At 39.4% G+C, this 22,861-nt stretch overlaps 1 protein-coding gene across 3 annotated transcripts in view; it reads right to left on the bottom strand.

Annotated features, from left to right (window-relative positions):
* Positions 1-1,860: 1,860 nt before the first annotated feature.
* The window catches only part of LOC103358644 (6-phosphofructo-2-kinase/fructose-2,6-bisphosphatase 2-like), a 33,439-nt gene continuing 12,438 nt past the window's right edge, over positions 1,861-22,861 (bottom strand). Inside the window, exons 1-16 of one of the 3 annotated variants that reach the window (XM_008283685.1) lie at positions 19,634-19,731; positions 17,676-17,866; positions 16,534-16,659; positions 16,019-16,115; positions 15,715-15,781; positions 15,547-15,621; positions 12,685-12,741; positions 12,463-12,587; positions 11,734-11,941; positions 10,910-11,056; positions 10,720-10,824; positions 10,022-10,151; positions 7,587-7,649; positions 7,427-7,491; positions 4,133-4,333; positions 1,861-3,092 (exon numbers count right to left, since the gene is read on the bottom strand). In XM_008283685.1, the coding sequence (XP_008281907.1) occupies positions 3,024-3,092; positions 4,133-4,333; positions 7,427-7,491; positions 7,587-7,649; positions 10,022-10,151; positions 10,720-10,824; positions 10,910-11,056; positions 11,734-11,941; positions 12,463-12,587; positions 12,685-12,741; positions 15,547-15,621; positions 15,715-15,781; positions 16,019-16,115; positions 16,534-16,659; positions 17,676-17,766 (1,626 nt within the window). In that variant the 5' untranslated portion in view covers positions 17,767-17,866; positions 19,634-19,731 and the 3' untranslated portion in view covers positions 1,861-3,023. Of the gene's footprint in view, positions 3,093-4,132; positions 4,334-7,426; positions 7,492-7,586; positions 7,650-10,021; positions 10,152-10,719; positions 10,825-10,909; positions 11,057-11,733; positions 11,942-12,462; positions 12,588-12,684; positions 12,742-15,546; positions 15,622-15,714; positions 15,782-16,018; positions 16,116-16,533; positions 16,660-17,675; positions 17,867-18,158; positions 18,232-19,633; positions 19,732-22,861 lie in introns of those variants that run through there. The other 2 variants (XM_008283686.1, XM_008283687.1) reach the window with 2 other exon arrangements.

Genomic DNA, 22,861 nt, shown 5'->3' with positions numbered 1-22,861 from the left:
CTGTACATGACTCGTACCCAAATCACAGACTTGTCAGCCTCTTCCATCACAGTTGTTGTATTTTTGGTTGTTTTACTCACACAAACTCAATTGCTAGGAGAAGTGGTCACACTGTCATAACAGAGCTTTGCCCGCATTGTTCTGAGTCACTGTGACTGACTTTACATCACAGCAGTGGCAATGGAAGTGGCAGTCAGATCTTTTACTGAATAAAATACCCCCATGTACAACAGTTAAACTTAATTACATCTACATTTGCTTGTATATTAGCAGCTTAATATACTATTATTGTAAACCGTTGTGCCCTGCAGAGCATCAAATTATGGCTGGATTACACATAAATAATATTTTTAAGTACCAACTGTTCTATCTGTGGGACTTAAATGCATATTTTATAACAGCGGTTGCCAGCCTGGGGGTCGGTAAGCCTAAAAAAAAAAGGTCACCAGATAAATGTGAAGGGGTCATGAGACGATCAAACAAGTTATGACTCTCCTCTATTTTTTCTTTTCATTGTCGCATACTGGACAGTTTAAACTTAAAAAAAAAAGTTTCTAAAATAAAGGATCTCAGGGGGAATATGGCTGAGCTGTTTACAACTTATGAAAATATACAACAAGAGGTCACAGGAAGGCTTTTGCTGTGATTTCAGTGATTTTAAGAGTGTTTTCACGTTTGGAATGTAAAAATCTTAATCTACAAAGTAACTAACCTGATAACCATCAAGCGAAATGTTCCAGAGTAGAAAAGTCCAGCGGCAGTGCAGCGGGAGGAGAAAGTTGCACAATGAAATACTAAAAAATGAGAAACCTGTACAGTAAATGTGTGCTATTTTCACCAGCATTGATTCAGCAGGTAAGAAGACACTGTCGTCTCATTACAGCCTCCGACACAGTGGTGATGTTTCCACCCCGACTCCTCACACTAATGATGAAGCACTTCTGCCTGAGACCATTAAAACCAAATGCCAACTACCTTCTTGCTGTAACCCAAACCCCAGTTAACCAATTAAATTTCATTGCAGCTAAAGCAGTAAGTAAAGAATATAATCAGACAAAATGATTCTACTTTTATTTGATATATTCAAAACAACAGAGAATGAGAACATATTAGTATAGACGCCTTGCTTTCAAATAACTGTAGACATCTTTGTTTTGTAATCAGCGAGGGAATTTTCCAGAGCTTTTGTTTTGAAATCTAAATCCACTCATTCAAGGACAACTTGAGATTAAGTTCTCTGAAATATGACTCCATTTCCCTGATGACTTACTAATTAGCGGAAGAAGAAAAAACAACAACAATACATCAGTTCCATTTAAAGCAGGTTACATCAGTTTAAATGAGAAAAACAAAACCATACACTCCTCATTCAGAATGTAATAGGCAGCACAGAGCTTTAGGTGTGTTTTTGTATAGAGCTCATGTGGGGCTCTGTGATAGTGTTGATGACTAAACTGTAAATCAGTGCAGGACCACAAAGAGCGTCTTACGGTCAGAACAAACTGACTCTGTGGCCAAAGATTTACAAGATAAATCACTTGTCGGGTGCATCACAAAAATCAGTAGCGACCAGACGATGCTCATAACCTCAGAGAATTATGAGTTTAAAATAAAACTACATATTGCTGTAAATGTGTCTCACTCCCAAATCTGGATTCGTCTTCAGATGTTAAATAAATGTAGACAGATAAATCTCTCACTTGTTTGAGTCCGGTGATGTGTGTCTGGCTCTGGAGTTCAGCAGACAGGAAGACAACTCCCAATGAGCTCACACACACGTCTTCACCAAACTAAAGACTTTTTCTCATGTCAAAATAAGCATAAGTACTCTGGAAAGAACAGAAGCCAGTGGAAACACAACAGTGTGACATGAAGTTTATTCAGTAGATAAGTGTACAGTAACATTAAGAGGTTTTTTTAGGTCAATCCTTCAGTTCAAAGGTTACATACTTTTGCTAAATACATGAAGTCCTTTGATCAATGGTGTCACAGCCTTGTATTCATTTAAATTAAGGCACTTCTGCAAAATTACTGATTTGCAACATTAAAATGAAAGTAATGTGATTACATGTTTCCCACATGGATTCTATAAATTTAGCACTACAGATTCTCTGATTTTCTTTTCCTTAATAAAATAAAATCAAATAAATCAAGCATAAAACCTCAACAAAACATCCAATACTGTTGAACATTTTAGCACTTTATATATTTGCATCATATTTGTGGGGTTCAAATGAGATCAGCTTTACATTATTACAGTCTAAGGCAGAATATATAAGAGCTGTTGTTTGAGGAGAAAACAAAACACACGAGGAGGCTTCTTAGAAGAGACGTGTGACACTACCGTCACAGACAAAAACACAGACACAGTAGCTAATGCACTTTTTATAGGGCGAGACGAAACATTTAATTGACTTTTACAGCTTGTGCCTGCCCAAGCTAAATTACAATTTTGTATGCTTAAATTAAACTTCAGAATAAAATAATTACAACATCTTGTCAGATTACCACAGGAAGGATGCACATTACGTGGGAATGTTAAATAGGAAAGATGAAGAAACAATCTGAAAACAAATTAAGGCTTCCTTTAAGAGAGGCGCTCTCTTCTACTGAAACAGAAGGCAACACCTTCCACCGAGGTATATGATTCTTAATCACATTCTACATCTAATACAGCTTCAAAAGACTGTGATCTACAGTATATGGAATGTCCTGGCAACTAATGGAAAGCTTTTCAGTCTCTCGTTACTACAAATCATTGATTTGGATCACAGTCCAGACTACTGTGTGCACACACACACACTAAAACTAAAGAGACAAAATCTGCAAGGCTACACAGATACAATGTGTAATACAGTGTTTAAGAATTTAATGGCTGAAGCAAGTTAAGATTTTATTGCTGGCTGTCACAGCTGGTGATACACCCATGTGGGGAAAAGCCTGAGTTAAATGGCAAAATGAAGGAGTGAGTGAAGAGCGTAGATGTTCCATGTAATAGATAAGAAGGTACCGAAAATACCTCTTCATGTGCTTTCTTTGACACTCTGCACACAGTCATCTGTGTCTGCAGCGCTGAAACCGTTCAGAGCGTCCTGCAAAGACGGAAAAAGTGAAGGGAGAGAAAGTGGAATACATTAACAAAAACACCAAACCAAAATAGGAAAGGAGGGTTTGTTTTGACTGGCACAGACTGGATTTGAGCTAATATTGAAGTCTGAGATCACAAGCCATAGTGAAACACTCCTTTTCTGTCCACCTCTGCGATCTGAAGTGCAGTAATGCTCGTAAAGGTCACTTTGTGGGCAACAGCACAGAAACAACACTGGAAACATTTATATCTGTCACTGCCCCTCCAAGATGCTTGTAAAGGGCCTTTTGTCTGTTGTAAACATCTATTTGTTTTTGCTGTTGTTTTTCATCGTTCCTAAATGACACAAAAAAGGTGCAATGGGTACATTCCAGTAATAACTGATTAATAAAAAGTGTTGCAATGTCTACAAAGGCATTAAACTGTGCACATTTCATATTTCTTTGGATATTAATAATGACTAAAACATCATGTCTTCTGCATGAGGCGAAAAAGCAAATGAGTGCTGCAGGTTCATTTAAAAGCTTTCCTTTGGTTTGCATTTGCAAGAGTTTTGCGAATTTTCCAAGGACAATTGTGTTATGCACTTTTTCCCCTTTTACCTAAAAAAAGTCTGCTGAGGCTTTCGTCTGTCTTACGTTACGACTCTCTGTGGCTACAAACAACTTTGCTAGTGTTCGCCTCCCAACTAAAACACTTTCGTTGGTACAGTGTCAAAAGATGGATGAACATCACCTAAACTGTTTACTTTATGGAAGTATAAGATGTAAGTACTCTCATTTGCTCTCTATACACACACACACACACACATATATATATACATCAAAATACAGCATATAGAAGCATAGAGGAAAACGGAACACGCAAATTAATAAATGTGTACCGAGACAAGAGGAAAACAAAGAAGTCAGAAAATAAGTTACATTTTTTAACCTTTTACTGTCAGCTTTGTAAGTCCATATCAATCTGTAATTTATTTTTTGTAATGCCTTTGAATAACTTTTATAAGTTGACTTAAAACCATTACGTGTGACAGACACTGACCTCGCCTTGTAGCAATTCAGCCCCCTCAGACGCCTCAGAGAATTGCATGCTGGGTAAAGTTGGGGCCTGCAACATGCGAGCATTCGGAGGGTTGCCCACGCTGTACAGACGAGGCCGTTTAATCTGGTCTTGGCTGGACAGAGGAGTGAAACTGTTCCTTCGGAGGAAAGCTGGTGGCACAGCATCCACTTGGAATTTATTCTAGTCGAACAAACAAACAGAGTAGACTGATAAATACATTTCTTATGGTAAACCAATTAATCATCTGCTTTGTCTGGAATCACTGTGCTGGGAGGAGGAGGAGGAGAAGGAGGAGGAGGAGGAGGAGGAGGAGAGAAAGCAAAACAACTGAGAAACAGCCATAAATAGAAAAGCCATTGTCATGTTGGTCTCAGCAGGCAGGATATTCGTCCCTCCGTTTAACAAGAGGTTTCTCAGTAAACGTGTTTATGTGCTAACACCCACTCTGTCTAAGGCTCTGGGCCTGAACACTTGTCACTAATCAGAACAAACTCTACCAGCAGAGAACAGATATGGAGCTCCCTGATTAGGAAATGAACACAAAAGGCGCTGCGCTGCATGTGTCATGCTGATGCCCTGATTTATTTCTTGAAAATGAAAACTTGGCTCATACATAAGTGTTTAGTCTTCCAAATAAAAGCTTCCTGTTGGGGAAATGGTATGACTGGTTGTGATGTGTAAATAATAAATAGGTATGTTGGAGGCTTGTAGGGAAAATAATAGTGTTTTCTTCGTAAAATGCCAACGTTTAGACTATTATTTGGACAAAAGACAATTGAAAATGTCCTCTTCCAACTATAACAGCAATTTTTCAACATTTTTGGCAATTTTAGAGAGATGTAATCAAGAAAATACTTATCGGATTAACCAATAATAAAAACAGTTATTAGGAGCAGCCATGTGGCACATACTGTACCTCTCTTTTCCATTCTGTTCCATTTTGGAAACTATTCTTTTTCACTCTCTTGCCATAAGTTGTAAGAGAAGATCAGTACCAGGATCATATCTGTCTGTTCAGCATCTCCAAAGCCCAGTACTTAGTATGTTATATCTACATGATTAATTCATACACAAACAGCGTGTAAAATCTAATAAACGTGGTTTTACGTGGTGTCCTGTGTCATTTTCAGGCAGTGACTGGCTGCAGCCAACAGACAAGACTCAAGGATTAACTGCACCTGATCAAGAAATAGTTATGCACATACATGCTGTGCAGATTGTGGGACAGAGCCATGCTAACAGCTTTTACTCTGCTTCCAGTCTACATATAGTGTCAGAGATATCGATCTTCTCATCTAAACCTCTAGGAATGTGGGTCGGATGCTTCCCCGGTTTTGTAATCTAGCATCAGTATCTGGAATGGTAATTATTTCAGTGATACCAAAAAATACAAAGGAGAGGAAGCAGAAAGACAGAGCAGAGAGATGAAACTGAATCTTAACTTTTATCTGATGAATACTGATTTTAATTGTCAGGATTATCTGCGACAGTTAGATAACTACACTGCAGACGGGGGTCTCACAGTGAGAAGGAGAGGCACAGTTTGGGTCTAATGCAGGTTGAGTAGACTGGCATACAAAGAGTTCTAGTGTGTACAGTGTTTAAGTCAGGAACCTGCAAACAGTTTTATGTATCTTGCCTTGCAGGCTGGATGTCCGGCTCCGGAGAGCTGAATGAGAAACTTTAGTGTGTAATTTTTGGTTTGAATTCCTAAAAATAGCTCAGGTCAGAGCAGTTTGTCCAGTCATGACTGTGGGAGTTTAACTGATCCTTCAGAATGCATGCAGTAGACACACATTATACTGAACAGGGTGGACGATGACAACTTCACTGTTTTTTTGGTAGCTTGCGGCTGGACTACTGTAACTCTGTGTACGGCGTTAACACAGTCCAACATTACCCAACTACAGTTAGTTCAGAATGCAGCTACTAGACTTTTAACTGGTACAAAGAAAAAACACACATCTTCCCAATTCTGGCAGATTTTCTTTAGCTTTCCAGAAAATACAGAACTGACCTTAAAACTGTAATGTTTGTTTTTAAAGCACTTCATGGTGTAGATCCACAACAGATTACCAGTATGTTTTCTGCCTCTAGGCCACTTAGGACATCATCACAACAGTCTCTCTTTTTTTCCCCACTGCTCTTAGGTCTTCCTGAAGCTGCTCTAGTCATGTTCCCTCTCTTTTTTTTAAATTTCATTTTTTGTTGTGTTTTGTCCTCCTCTGCAGGTATTTCTGGCTCTGGAGATGCAAAGGTTAGATCTGCAGTTACTTGTCTCAGCAATCTGTCCAGCGTTTATGTTCTCTGTTATCTTTTTCTCTCTGCCCTTTACCCTCACCCTAACTGGTCGAGGCAGATGGCTGCCTTTCCTGAATCTGGTTCTGCTGGAGGCCACTTTCTGCTAAAAAGGACTCGTTCCTCTCCACTGTGCGTTTGGTTTTCCATGAACAATTTTAGGTCTAAACTAGGGATGCACAAGATATTGGCGACCACATCAGTATCAGCCGATATTAGTGTTTTTTTTCCCGATATATTGGTATCGGTCCGATGAACAAATTTAGCCGATGTGAAAAACTGATGATTGTCTAACATTAGCACCTTCTTCTCTACATTTGATATTGCTGCTATTTGACAGATGTTTTTACTGAAATGATCCTGGACTTAAATATGTTAAAATATGTTTTACTTTTGTGTTATGTAAAAAAGAAGACTATGTGGTCTAATGTGGTATGGGCTTCTTTTGAATAGTTTTCACGTTCTCACAGTGTTTACTTATACTCATTTTTTGGTGTGAACAAAAATTTAATATCGATATCGGTAATATCGGTTATCGGCGATATCAGAAATCTTAATATTGGATATCGGTATTGTCCAGAAATTTTAATATCGTGCATCACTCGTCAATACCTTAATATTTATATCAATCAGATACATTTCCATAAGTAATAATATTGTAGGGTCTTGACCTTACTATTAATTCAGTCAGATAAATCTCTATTTTATATCATTTTTAGGGTTGTAACTGTCATATTTAAATAAGTCAGGAAATTCACATTCTAAATAACACTGTAGGGCTTTAACCTTAAGACTCAAACTTGTTATGTAACTTTGCATCTGAAAGCACTCTGGCTCAGCAACTGTTGTTTTGAATGTTCTTCCTACATAACAGCGACTTGTCTTGGGTTATACTGAACAGAATGGGCAATGACAGCTTACAAGAAAACCAACAGCATGTTCGTGACACAACATAATAAATGGTCCAAAGCTTACAAATGGTCTGTCCCTGTGAGTGTTGACAGCCTCCACCTTCAGGTCAAACATGTCCACTTTACAACCTAATAGACGGAGAAGGTGGAAAAAATGCATCACAACAAGGAGGCAAAAACTGAGGAAGAGGTTTAGCTGACTTATGAACAGAGTAGTGACTTACCATATGCCACAGGGGTGAGTTTCAGGACAGTGTGCAGGGGACACTTCAAGTATGGTAGATCATCTGTGCCAACAAGAATAAAAGAGACTAGTGAGACTTGGTTGTGGTTTTATATGTTTTTGTATTTTCCATATTTGTGGATTTTTCTCTCCTGTTTTGCAGGACACGCCTGCGGACAGCTGTGCAGCTCATGCTGTGCTGTATGAGGTACAGTTCATGGTTCTGTGTTACGTCTGCAGTGCTACATGTCCCCAGAGTGGGGGTGCAGTGGGACGAAATGCCCGTCATAGCGGCACCCACACTTTGGTTTCTGCAGTCATCGGCTGTGGCTGAGCCTTTAAACAGATGCTCCAGCAGCGACCACTTCCTCTGCTGACTGACGAAACCCTCTGTCTGCCCACAGCTAATTATAGCTTTGATTTCCAATAGTATTTTCCACTCTTACCACCCAGTTAATGTTCATGTCTGGTGTATTCCCTCTTGTGCCCATTTTCACACATTCATACACACATGTTTTTGACAATTGCTCTGGGACTAAAACTGAGCTGTTGTTAAGTTATCAGGTTGGTGTGTCGCACAAGACAGCACAAGATGGCACAATTCTCCACACAATTAACTATAAAGCTAATGCTTCTACCATCAAACGCTACAGCATTTGCTTCATTGTTGGCTTGATGATTAATTCTCATTAAGTGGAAGGCTACCTGACCTCCCTCTTTGGTGTAATATAAATTAAGGTGGTTTCCCTTTATTGATTACATACAAAAACCATCCTTTGTACCATCTTGATATCTGTCATTCATATGTAGACATTCTGACTTTATACTGAGTCCTAATAGCATTTATATTCCTCTTGCACTATATTGCAATTGTATTGTAATTTATTTTTGCTGCTGTATACGGTTTTTTAAAAATACATTTTAATTACATTTCCTTTTGTCTTGAACCTCATATTTTTGCAGTAAACTCCAATACCTCCGTATTTATTATATAAATGATCAACTGAAATACCAGAGGCTTGCTCTGTCATCAAAATATATGAATTAACTTTACATAACTCTCAACATGGGAACTCTGCAACTTTATCATTGTATTAAATTTTTTAATGCATTTCTTTTTTTGTCATTGCTGTTGTTTGTACCATCAGTACTGCCTGTTTAGTTTGACATTACCGCAAAACTCTTGCAGAGTTATTATCTACAATACTGTTGCTGTTGTATGTTTACTTTTCTTTAAAGTTTAAACTTTAACCACTGTGGAGAATGTCAGCTGTCTAGAAGTACATCAATCTACATCCAGTAGGCTTCACACTGGCTTTAATTTGGGCATTGAAATCTGAAATTTCCTGCATTTGGCACCCCCGTGTGGTGGCATTAAAAAATGACACTGTAACAGACAATAAGTCTGGTCAAGAAATTGTTTCCTCTCTACATCAAATTTTGCAAAAGTATTTGGATCCGTGATTCTACTCTGTCACATACTGATCACCCTGTTGACTGCAGGCAGACACAGATAAATATAAACTGCTGTTTAAACTGTACTGTCCTTAGAAGGTCATAGCAAAGAAACACTTGGTTGGTAGACACAACATCCACCTAACAAACTGTTTTCCTAAGCCTGTGCCGATTTAGGCACTGAAAGAAAAGGGCCAGCTGATGTCTGCAAAAACACCAAACTACAGCCAACAACTTTAAAATGAAACCAAAGTTTGTGTGATTATTCTACAGCAGTCGGGTACTGCTTGTGCATGACTTAATAACAATATTCACGATAGACTGTGCAGCTGTGTTTACCTTTAAAGTGTGCAGCATTCCCCTCAAATCTTGCTTCGACATACTATTTACGATGGAGCTGACGTACTCAATTTGCCAAAACTCAAAGCGTTCCCGTGTGCTCTTAGTGCAGTTATTCATTTCTCACAAAGATCGTCCTGTTATTTAGGTGCTGCTCTTATGTCATTGCCCAACCATTCGCTCTGTGCCAAAACCACAAAGTGCAGCGACGGCAGATGAACTGGAAGAGCCAATTTCAAAGTTACATCAATGTCATCATGTTGCGCATGCAAAGCAACAAAAGTGAAAAGTGCTTTGGAAATGACTATTCATCCATTAAAGTTGCTTTTTCATTTGTATGTCTGCTAAATGAAGTGGAGTATTTTATGCTTACATGTCAGGTGGTACCAAATATCTCTCAAGTGTCTTCAGTGGCCTTCGAGAACATTTTGTTTAGCTGCATCCTGACATTGTTTTTCAGCACTCAGGGGAACATTGTGGCCTTGAATTACTCCTCTAAGCTTTTTTGTTTAGGCACTGCAAGTTTTAGATAAACACTCGGAACAAACAGGTTCAGACTAAGATGTTTGGGATCCCACAGTACTCGTAGGTGTGTGACGAGAGGTATCGTCCTGGTCATGTTTCTGTTTCTGTGCATGTAACCTGCGCCCTTGTCCAGGAAATATGCCAGTAAGCAGCGCATGACGGCCTGATGGCAGATGACCAGAACGTTGCCCTGCCGCTCCAGCTCCATGATGACTGGCTCCAGCCGCTGGACCAGGTCTTGGTAGGACTGGTGAACGACGAAAGTTACAAGTCAAATGACAGAGCAGGGTCGGATTCAGGTTCTTGTAGTTTTCAGTTACATCAAAAAGTCCTTTGTGGGCCTATATGCGAGTCTAAATGTGTCATGTACTTCTAGTCATTTCAGTTTGATTTATAGAGCACCAATTTACAACAGATGTTATCTTACAAGTACTTGCTAGCCTTTTTTTTCTTTTTTTTAAATAAAATACTCTGCATTATTATTGACAAATGTATTATTCAGTGCTTTCGACAACTTATCTGTAGAGCAGCTGACCCACTACACTTCTGAATTAGATGCATCTTAATACTCAAGTTTAAACTGTCAGCCTTAGATTTTGATGCCTTTTTTCATTATATGCAATGTGAAAAGAAATCCCATTTTTACATAGCCCAGTGAGGAAATCCTGTCCTGCTTTACATATATTAGCACAGCTATAAAAACATCCAGTGATTCGACTGACAAAACCCATTTAACATAACAGACGGTAAAATTATTAAAAGTCACACATCGTGACAGGCCAAACATCATTCCACGGGGAAGAGAAGCTTCTCACCTCTCCTCCAGGGTAGCGGTAATGATACTTGTCCTGGTCTCTCATGGCAAACTCCTCTGGGTATTTGTCCTCGATCATCTCATAGGTCATCTCTTCACACACTCCCTGAAACACAATGTAAGAGCAGTGAGACTTACAGCAGGTCCGACTGACTCTGTCTGCCCCTTCAGTGATATATCAGATGACATACAGCATCTATTTCGTTAAGGATCTTCCACTGCTCGTAAGGGACGCCCAGCTCCTCTGCTGTCTGAATGGTGCGTCTCAGCTGGCTGGTCCAAACCTTCAGGTCCGTCAGTCGGTGCTCTTCCACAAAACCCTTCAGTTCTGCTGCAAACTGCCAAAAACAACATAAAAAATACTTTTAAGCTTGAGAACTGACACCTTCAGGCAGATTTGAAGTCACACAATGAGTCAAGTAATGTTTTCCATAAATGTCCCTGAAACTTGTTCAAAGCAGAAGAACTTTACTGAAGCCACATGACTGGACTTTGTTGTATATTTTATATTTGTTTGCTTATGCACGACTTTATCAAGGACGATCTGTTGACATATATTCTTTCTCCATTCCCCTCAATAAATATGTGCTATAACTGAGGGTCTATTCTCTTCACCACCTCTGCTTCACCATACTATCAAAATCACTCCACTCTCAATTCGAATGGCACTACTTTTGTCCAATTATCCATCTGGCCATGTTCTCTGAGACGATCACCCGCAAGACTTGATGTAGCATGCTCATGGCTGTGCAACAAACCTCTGTTCTTACCTTTATATGATCTCTCCTTATTGAACTTAACAGTTTGTTTAATTTTAGGCATTTTATATATATTATAACATGGAATCTAGCAAGCTTTAGAGGACTCGATTGAGCGGCTTAGATTGATTGTTACCTCTATTTACAGCCTTTGTGCTAAGCTAATCTGCAGGTGGTAGCTTCTTATTCAAAAGATAAATACACGGTATCTACAATTTCATATATCTCTGTGCATGTAAGATATATGGAAAAAGCACCTGTTTCCCTCTCTCTGACAGTTCTGAGTCACCCCCGATGCGTCCTTCCTGATTGTGATGGCTCTCTCCATGGCGACAGAGGTAGATGGAGTGGGAGTGGACGTGGATGTTCATGAGGTAGTACACTATCTTACTTTGGATGTAATCCTGCACCCTGTTGACCAAGAAACGACGGCCAACATTGATGACTTGAATGAAGGACAGGTTCCTGTAGGTCAAAGCAAAAAGATAATCATGCACGTGTACATACGTAAAGATACTGACAAACAAGTTGAGGTTAAAGAAGGGATATCTTGTACTTTTAGTGTAGTCTAAATAACATTCTGTGTCAACAGCTTCTTCACAAAAGCAAGAGGTCATATAAGACCAACAACTGTTCCTCCTTGTTAAAATCATATATTAAGTGCAGGATTTCAATCTCAGCAGCATAACACAAATCTGTAAATATTATCAGTTAATGATTAAAAGACGTAAAACAAACCATCTGCAGTTAAGTCAGATGACAGGAGTTGAAAAAGTCATGACCTCTGAATCACTGGTTTTATTGTAACTGAGCGTCTCCTGATGGAAGATTTCTGCAACTGCATGTTCTTTTACACAAACTCCGTACTGACTTTTACCCCCATAAAAGGCAGCACTAGCATTTCAACTGACATTTTTTCTTCAATTACATTGAGAAGCTTTAAACAATACAACTAATAGAGTTTTTTCAAGATATGAACTTCTTACTTGTCGTGTTCGTCTGGATCTAAAGGCTGGTAGGTCACTTTGTAACATTCTATTCTCTTCAGAAAGTCCTCCATGACGCTTTCTCTGTCCCTCTCAGGATAATCTGGGCTGGAGACCTTCACATCCTTTGTGAAAGAGACATTTGCAGAGATGACTCACCATCAGTTTCAACGACAAAAAGGTGCAGATAATTTAATACAAAAGCTCAAATGCATCATTTACCAGAATATTTTCAGCGATGACGTCTGGATCGTCACATATCGATTCAACAAAAAACACCTGACAAAAGATTAAACATAAGAAATTGATAAGCAGTTTAAAAATTCACTATCTGAAAAATGATTTAGTAAGTAAGTAAAATATATTTATAAAGCGCTTTTTACAGACAAAGGTCACAAAGTGCTTTATAAAGGCAATAAAAAAATACAGGAAAACACAAAAACGATAAAGTGACTACCTGAGCCATGAAGTGAAAAGTGCAAAACTGCACAATACATAGTGAAAAACACACTACATAACAATAATACACGAAAATAAAGCAAATACAGAGGTAGTGCATACAAGTTACTCAAATGCCTGTCGAAACAGATGTGTCTTTAGTTGGCTTTTAAAAGAAACCAGAGACTGTATTGGTGCAGTCAGAGCATTCCAAAATTTAGGTGCTAAGGCCTCTAAAGATTTAGTATAAACTACAAGGTAATTGTAGTAAAAGTTAAGATGTACATGTAAAATTGTCGGATCACGGTTTCATCATCCATCCATTCATTATCTATACACCGCTTAATCCTCACGAGGGTCACGGGGGGCTGGAGGCTATCCAAGCCGACTTGAGTGAAGGCAGGGGACACCCTGGACAGGTCACCAGTCTATCACAGGGCCACACTTAGAGACAGACGACCAAGCACACTCACATTCACACCTACGGACAATTTAGAATCACCAATTGACCTCAGCATGGTTTTGGACTGTGTGGGAGGAAGCCGGAAAACCCGGAGAGAACCCACGCTGCACGGGGAGAACATGCTAACTCCACGCAGAAAGATTCCGGTGCCCCCACCGGGACGCGAACTGGTGACCTTCTTGCTGCGAGGCAACAGTGCTACCAACTGCGCCAGCCCTCGGTTTCATCATGTGTTGTACAATTTAAGGAGGCATTGAAACTATTGATAAAAGAGAATGTTCAACCTGTCCAGTCTTGAAGATTAGAGGACCTCACGGTGTCTCAAATGTTTGTTGAAAAGGTGTTCAGACTGGAGAAAAGACGAGCTAAGGAGGGCCACATACCGTGTCTACAAAAAGTATTCACCCCCCTTCCATGTTTTCCCCTTCTACTGCTTTTTTCAACACTGAATCATTGTCAATTTAATCTGGACTTTTGTGAAAGTGAAAACAGATTTCTATAAAGTAATGCCAATTAATTAAAAATAGAAAATATAAGACAAGTCAATGCATTAGTATTCACTGAGTTCAAGACAGCATTTAGTAGATGTGCCTTTGGCTGTTATAACAGTACTGAGCCTGTGTTGGATAGGTCACATGCAAACACTGCAAAGTTACTCCATTCTTCTTTGCAGAAGTGTCAGGCTATGTGCGGATCATGAGTTAACAGTCTCTCTTAAGGGCCTTGCTTTGCCATACCTTTTAGTTCTGCTGCTCCCCTATGCACCCTCCCATTCGGTGAGGTCGACCAACCAGCTGCTCCTGAGCATTCCCAAAACTAAGCCTAAACACAGGGGGGATCGCGCCTTTGCTGCAGGTGCTTCGAAATTATGGAATGGCCTGCCCCTTTACATCAGACAGTCTTCAACACTGTCTGTTTTTAAAACCTATTTCTTCTCCTTCGCTTTTGACACCACATAGGATGTCCATCCATTATCTATACACCGCTGAATCCTCACTAGGGTCATGGGGGACTGGAGTCTATCCCAGCTGACTTAGGGCGAAGGCAGGGGACACCCTGGACAGGTCACCAGTCTATCACAGGGCTACACTTAGAGACAGACAACCAAGCACACTCACATTCACACCTAGGGACAATCTAGAATCACTAATTAACCTCAGCATGTTTTTGGACTGTGGGAGGAAGCCTGAGTACCCGGAGAGAATCCACGCTGCACGGAGAGAACATGCAAACTCCACGCAAAAAGATCCTGGGACGTGAACCGGCGACCTTCTTGCTGCGAGGAGACAGTGCTACCATCACGCCACCTTGCAGCCCACCACTTTACTTTCAATTCTTAATGTGTTTACCACTGGCTGTTTTAATTTCTTAACTGTTGGTTTTATTCAGTCTTGATGCTGTTCTTATTACTTTTATCTTGTTTTACCTGTTTTATTATGTTAGTTGTGTTTCGGCTTGTGTATTCAGGGTTCTTTTATATTTGCTTCTTTGTACAGCACTTTGGTCTGTCCTGGAGTTTTAAAGTGCTTTATAAATAAGATTGGATTGGATTGGATTAGAACAGTCGTTTTTAAGCCCAGTCACAAATTCTCAGTTGGACTGATGTCTGGGCTCCGGTTTGACCTTGTTTTCTTTCAAACACTTCTGTGTATATTTGTCTGTATGCTTCAAGTCACTGTCTTGCTGAAAAGCAGGTCTTCGTCTAGGTCACAGCTCTTTTGCATCAGGTTGTCCTCCAAGATTTTTACAAGCCTCCCAAGTCCTGCTGCCAAGAATCATCTCCACATCATCCACATCACGATGCTGCCACCACCATGGCCCTTTGGCTTGATGGCCAAAGGGCTGAATTTTTATTTCATCAGACTGAAAAACACTCTTCCAGTTTATTTCAGAGTCTCTCACATGCCTTCTGGCAAACTCTAGCAGAGGTTTAGTTAGAGATTTTTTCCAACAGTGGCTTTCTCTTTGCCACTCTTCCATAAAGCTTTGACTGTTAAAGAACAGGCAACAGTTGTTGTATGCACGATTTCTTATGTCTCAGTCAAATACTTTTTATAGGCACTGTATGGTTGAACTGACTCTACATCTTTCTGATGTATGAAATCCATTTCCTGGTACCACAACTTTAATAAATTAATTCAGCAACAAAGACTGATCAGTCTATTCATCAGTGTTATTCTGACCTTATATGCATTATCCTTTGCAAAATTAAGGATGAGTTCCCTCCTCTCTCTGGTGGTGTTGGTGGCATCAAAAACCTGACCGACAACATAGAACATTCAGTATAAATCAAACTGAACTTAGAGTTCATTAACAAATAATACACACTGTTGCGTTTTTTGTGTCCTTACAGCGATCTGACCTCCCTCCTCATTCAGGTAGGCCTTGACATCCTGCAGTGCCACCAGGGCACATTGTCTGTGGAGACATTAGGATAAAAATTATCAGGAAATCAATACAGCAAGCTTTTAAATGTCATCTTCACTGCATAATCTGCTATAGTGATTGTAGCACCATTTGTTAAGCAAACACAAAGCTACACAAAAGAGGCATTTGCATGGCTAACCTACATGAGAAGCACCCAGGGGTTTTGTTCGGCTTCGTAGTGGAAGAGCAACAACAACAGAAAAAGGATGATTAAAAAGAGGAACTTACTTTCTAATTTGCATTGCTTCTTTATTGTCATGTCTGAAGAAGTCATAGGACTTGTATGACTTTACTGCTTCTCTCCTATAAACTCCAAGATTAAACACTGCAAGCAAACCAAGGGAGAAAGTCAGAGAAAGACATGCATAAACAGTAAGAAGGATTACTTTCTGTGCTCTGTAGAGGCAGTGACCTTTATCTCAACTGCATCTGCCAAACCTGTTCTCCTGGGTTCCACTTAGGTGAGAACACTGTCGTACAACTACCAACACAGCTGTGTAATAAAGGCTGTTAGGATAAATGTAACTGCAAATTAAACCACTTTTGCCTTAAGCAAAAGATTTTAACAAGAGTAATGTCCTTGAACACTATTGCTGTATTCACAATTCTGCTTTAAGCAACCTTCAGATGCATGTCTGTATATTATACACCGCTTCTACTGCCACAGGGGCTTTTTTAATAATTTTCTTTCCTGTGGACCGATATGTGCATGAAGCTCAAACACATATTGCCTCTGTACTGACCCTTTGTTGGCACTCCTATCCAGTTGAGGTAGCGTGTCAGCTTCTTGGACATGTAGGTTTTTCCCCTAGCGGGCAACCCAATCATCACTATCACAGTGGGGGAGTTTGTCATGTAGGAGGCCCAAGCTGCAGTTGGCACACACAAACAAATAAATACACACACGTCAATATGATTTTAGTTTTTATGCATGCAGGAGGAAGACTTTCTGACCCATCAGCCTTCTCTAAAATGTCTTGTTTGATTTAAAAACACAGAAATGGATACTCTATGCACAAATGTGCGCGCGCGCACACACACACACACACCTACACACACACACACACACTACACACAAAGACAGAAAGATGTGGGAGCGTTGTGTAATAATCCAAAGTCACCTCTGCTGTGTCCACTAGCTGGTTAACGTTTATTTTAATATGTCACACCACCGTCATTTCTCGCATGCTAGTTAATGTTTCTCTAAGTCTTGCTGCTTAGCAGCTCAGCTCAGGAATCCAGTGTAACCTTGTCTGCTGGAGCATGAAATGGAAAATATTCTGACAGATTTTTTTCTCTCCCTGTTCTTTCAGTGTCCGTGGAAGACCGTCCTCCGCTCAGGGAAGACAAATCTGTCAAAACAAAGACCTGGCAAGAACAGACTTGACTCCAGATTATCAGAACAGATGTCTGTAGCTTCTAGACCCAGCAGTCAGGAATCGTTTCACGTTCACCACGTATTTTAAGGAATTTTAGAGCCATCCTACATCCCTGATTAAAGACTCCTCAAAGTCTGCCAGGGATGTAAAACTAAGCTCAGCTGTCTGACATTTTTAGTTGATCTGGCTGATTCCAGCATGATTATTCTTCAGGAGGTAGGTTATAGTTCCTGCTATCACGAACACGCCCACACACACTGCATACATACTAACAATGACAGAAGGTGTGTCAGAGTTGACATTTCATATTAGTGTCTACTGAAACCTTGTCATTTTTCTTTACTCATGGCCAACAGAGTGAGAAGTCAAATTTTGTGGCCAAGTGTTACAGCATCGTATTAAATTATGTAATAGTCTGGGAGTAAAGAGTTCAGTCATTAATACCAGTCAGGATACATTTTCACAGTTCACCCTCATAACACAGAGAAGAAAAGCAAACCACTCACAGCACTTCTTTTCAGTGGCCCTCATGTCCGTCCTTCTGACCTCAGCTGAGCCGTCTGCAGCGGCTGCAGGTCTCTGCTGTCGAGCAGCCATGACAAACCTGATCTGTGTCTTGCTGTCCGGTCACGGCTGCTGGTCTGGGGACAGCGAGCTCTGGTCACTGGGGACTTTGGTGCAACATGTCAGATGCTGCCTGATGACACAGCAGATCAGAAGAGAATTAATACAGTCAGATGCCAGCAAAGACTCAATATAGGATGATAATAGTGTAACACATACTACTGAAGACATGCAGCAAACACAAACTCCTTGAAGGAAACCAGCAGAACTGGTTATCATATTTTACAAGCTCAAGATAAGGCACTTCAGTGGTTTTTCAGCTAGTTACTGGGTTAATGGGTTGATGCAGACAAAGTGTCTGTTTCATAATTACAATATTTTTCATCTGGCAGCTTAACAAATGTAAACAATTGCTTCTTACTCACTTGTTTATGTGCTCAACTCACTTTTCTTGTAAGTAATGAATAATCTGCTGGGTGGCTCACATAACATTTGAAAATAGTGGGAAAAAGTGACCAATGAAATATTTACAAATGCTGTAGGATCTTAGTCTTAATATTTATATTTGTTGGATTAAGCTGTGTAATTTATAATACTGTAGGGTCTAGATTATTATATTAGTTAATAGTTCGTCAGTTAATTAATATCACTGCAGGGCCTTAGCCTTAATATGTATTACAGTCAGGTACATTTTTTTAGGGTTTTAATCTCTAATAACTCAGGTAAAAATATCTACACTTGTTAGATTAATTTGTAGCCCCAAATCATAATCTTGTTTTTTTACTGGTTAAAAAAAAGTGTACAAAAAACAGTGACTTGCCTAAATATTAAGTTTAGAATTATAGAAGGCCAAAAACCAGCATATATCCACACACATATACATGTAATAATCAGCATCAATCAATTAATCATTAATATGCAATATATAGAGACATATAATATACACATATATATAATCGTCCTCAAATGTATTCCTATTAAAGAAGGAAAAAACAGCTGTCACTGAAATAAGTTCAAATTGACAAAAGTAATAATAAATAAAAATGTAATGAAACTCATGACATTGCTTTTGAATTGTGGTTCAACAGAAATATTTTTTTTTTTTAAACTAAACGAAAAAAAACAAACAAACAAGCAAACAAGCATGACTCAACCCGTAAACTGTTGAACAACCCTTTGAGCCAATCACAGCAGTCAAATGTTTTCTGTAACTCAATCAGACTTTTGCAACTTTTTTATTTTTTTTTTTAAAATTATTCTTTTCAACCACAGTTCAAAAGCAATGCTTATTTCACTACATTATAATTTAGAAAATTTTTATTTATTATTACTTTTTTCAGTTTCTAGTTATTTGAGTGACTATTGTGAATTTTGCCTATTCTTTAATGGAATGATATGAGTACGTTTGAGGACGACTGTACATCACTTCTTGTTCATTGATTCATTGAACAGCTAATTGAACTCAGCTAAGTAACTAATTCAGCCCAGCTTCATGCATTTAAAAAGATAAGTGCCTTTATGTGAGATTTCATTGAGGAGGTGTCTCTTTATTTCTGACAGCAGTGATGCAGAGACACCGTCCTCCTCCCTCACAGGCGTGTTAGCTGATGCTTGACTGTTAGCATCTAGCTCCATGTATTATTCAGCAGTTGCAGACTAACAGAGCAGTTGTCGGCTCATCATTCCTGACATCCTCACACGAACCTGACGAGGTTGTATGTGTGTCGGTGAGAGCAGAAGTTGCATCACTGTGTCTTCCCGTGTAGCTGCTGCTGCAATAACACGTAAACTGTTGGCCTGCAAAACTTCATCACTTCTCGTTTAACTCGAAAAGGAAGTCAAAGAAAAGAAGTGCTGCAGAAAACACGCGATAAAACCAACCAAAACGTAATAAACTTACCGGAAAGAGAGCAGCAGGTGTCAGAGGTATCAGGTTTTATTCCGTTGTTACACTGCAGTCATCAGTTCACTTTGCTCCGCCGCAGGAGACGCTTTTTCTTCTTCTTCTTCTTCTCCTCTGATGCTGTAGCTCCGCCTTCCCCGCCGGAAGTCCTCCACTACTGTCAACGTGCACGCTTAAGTTTTCAAAATAAAAAGGCGGTTTTGGAATTCTTAAGAAAAGTCTGTTTTGACACAAAGTGGGCCGCCTTCACAAATTGTTCATAGAGGTGGCCAGATGGAGATGGGGGTGGTAACTGAATTTCAGAAATTCCGCTATCCTGTTGTAGTATAGAGGATGGTTGAAAACTATGTCAATATGAGTGTTAAGAAATCATATACTAACTAATATGCAGTTGAAACCAGACGTTTACATACACTGCATCAAAAGACAATTTTTTTTCCCCCTTTTTTTCTCACTATCTAACATTAAATATGACTAAATATTTCCTGTTTGAGGTCAGTTAATTTATTTCTATTGGCTAAATTCCAGAAAAATAAGAGCACATTTTTTAAAGACATTTTTTATTACTTTCTTCAAAGTCAGAAGTGTACATACATTTCCTTACTATTTGGTAGCATTGCCTTTAAACTGCATGACTTGGGTGAAATGTTTTGGGTTTGCTTCCACAAGCTTCTCACAACAGTTTGACCCGTTCCTCCTGACAGAACTGGTGGAACTGACTCAGGTTTGTTGACCACCTTGCTTGCATACAGCTTTTCAACTCTGCCCCCAAATTTTCTGCAGGATTGAGATCAGGTCTTTGTGATTCCCACGCCAATACATAGTTTTCTTATTTTATGGTACCTCATCATCACTTGGTGTAAGGTCAAAAATGCTGTGGTTTGTTTTTATTACTTTAAACTAGTCACAACTGACTTGGATGGAGTTCCGTGATAGACCTCAGTGTTCCCTCAAAACAGTGACATTTGGGATTTTTATTTTTCATCTATTTATTTATTTGTTGGTGGAACATTTGTATGTAGGGACACAAGCAATGCCAATAAAAAAAACAACAACCGTAGGGCAGCCTGGCTGCGTGATCCAAATCCTCTGCAAAACATGAAATTTTTAGTGTGGTAGGTTGCTGCTCAGCAGTTGTTGGTTTTATTTTGTAAAGAGAATTCTAAAAAAGGTAACCAGCAGGCGCCTCTGGACACAACATCAACAATTAAAGCAAAACTGAAATTCATTTTTTGATTCTCACTATTTATTCCTATTGCTTTGTTCTTAATATGCACCAATGATGTCCTGTAGAGCAATGATACTAAATGGATTAACCTGGTGAAATGGAGAAAACTAAAGTATCAATAAGAAAACAAGTAAATAAGTACAGACATTTTACTTTACGTAAAAGTAGTGACACTACATTGTGAAAATATTCCATGAGAAGGGAAAAGCTTGCAGTATCAAAAATAGAAGCATGTAAGATGACACCACTGAGAGAGCTCTATTTATCATAAAGAATTATTATTCCTGATTCATGTAGTGTAATTCACATGAATTTTAATATTTTGGGGGTGGGGCTAAATTTGATTTCTAATTGCAAAATTTCATCTAACAACATATCATGCTTCAGAGGATGAACATGTCTTTCACATGTAATGTGAAAACTATGACTGTTTAATTAAATATAATGAAGAAAGTGCATATTATCTCAATTTAGGTTCTTTACGTAACAAAAAAGGAAATATTTAATCACAAGAATGTCAGTAGTGTCATAAGTGCACTATTTGACAAGAATTATATTCTGTCAGTTACTGTAGCACAAAATAGCCCAGTTACAAGCACATTTTCATGTTATATGACTGTATTTGGGGACCATTCTCTGTACAGGCTGCAGGAGGAGCTATAGTCAGCAGTCTGGTGTGTGTTCATTAAAGGAGAATGCCTCTAAATTCAGCTGTCTTTCCAAATGGTCATGATATCTGTCATTTTTGAATGCTTATCTTTCCATACCCACTATGTTAATTTAACCTTTCTCATTTCACTTGTCTTTGGTGTCGTGTACTGAGAGTATCTTGTGTAATAATCACTATGCATCACACTAGAGGGAGTGCGGGTGGACAATGATGAAATGTAGTGGATATCTGGTGGAAACAGACTCTTTACTTGACAGCAGCTTTTAAAATGGCTTAATTTTGATATGGTGCAACTATCTTTCGCTATAATTTGTCTACAAAATCGTGTGGACACCCGACACATATGTGATTGCATCTCACACCGAAATCAAGGACATGAATAAAGTGCTTTTACAGCATTTGGGTGCTATGAAGGTTTTTCAAACTTCTGAAGACTGTCTGCTTTGATTTGTGTGACAAGAACATTAGTGGGGTCAGTTATGGATGTTTGGCAAAAAGGCCTGGTTTGTGTTTCAGATGTTTTGGACAGAGGTGGTTTGCACCGTTGCCTTGCAGCAAGAAGGTCGCTGGTTCGCGTCCTGGTGAGGACACCCAGGATCTTTCTGCGTGGAGTTTGCATGTTCTCCCCGTGCAGCGTGGGTTCTCTCCAGGTTCTCAGGCTTCCTCCCACAGTCCAGAAACATGTTGAGGTCAATTGGTGATTCTAAATTGTCCGTAGGTGTGAATGTGAGTGTGCTTGGTTGTCTGTCTCTAAATGTGGCCCTGTGATAGACTGGTGACCTGTCCAGGGTGTCCCCTGCCTTCACCCTGAGTCAGTTGGGATAAGCTCCAACCACCGCCCCTCCGCGACCCTAGTGAGGATTTGTAGATAATGGATGGATGGATATTTTGGACAGTGTTTGGTGGGGTTGATGTCAGGCCTTTGTGCAGGGGGGGTCCCGTTGTTGAACACTAAACCTTGAAAAACATGCCTCTCTGGACTTTGTTTTGTGTGTGATGGAAGTTGCCCACTATTATCTAAAATATGTTCAAATAATTACCATCAATTGGACCAAAGGGACAAAAAAAAAAAAAACAGGCCTATACAGAAAACACACATGTATGTGTATACTGACGGCCACATCGGTCATACAACAGATGCCTTCATTTCTGGTATTTTGCTGTTATGAGCACTATTTTTACGACCACATACTAAGGTGGACCAAATGAAAGTGTTTTATTTTAAGGTATAAAACAACAAAAACAACTGAGCACAAAAAAAGGAAAAAACAGAAAAGCTTTGGGATCACACAGAGGTTTTCTGGACACTACTTTTTTTTTTTCTTTT

This window comes from Stegastes partitus, unplaced genomic scaffold, assembly GCF_000690725.1.
Source record: "Stegastes partitus isolate 25-593 unplaced genomic scaffold, Stegastes_partitus-1.0.2 Scaffold323, whole genome shotgun sequence".
In the NCBI taxonomy this organism is placed as follows: domain Eukaryota; kingdom Metazoa; phylum Chordata; class Actinopteri; family Pomacentridae; genus Stegastes; species Stegastes partitus.
Note: the sequence above shows the minus strand (reverse complement) of the source record. Positions and strands in the feature narration are given on the sequence as shown.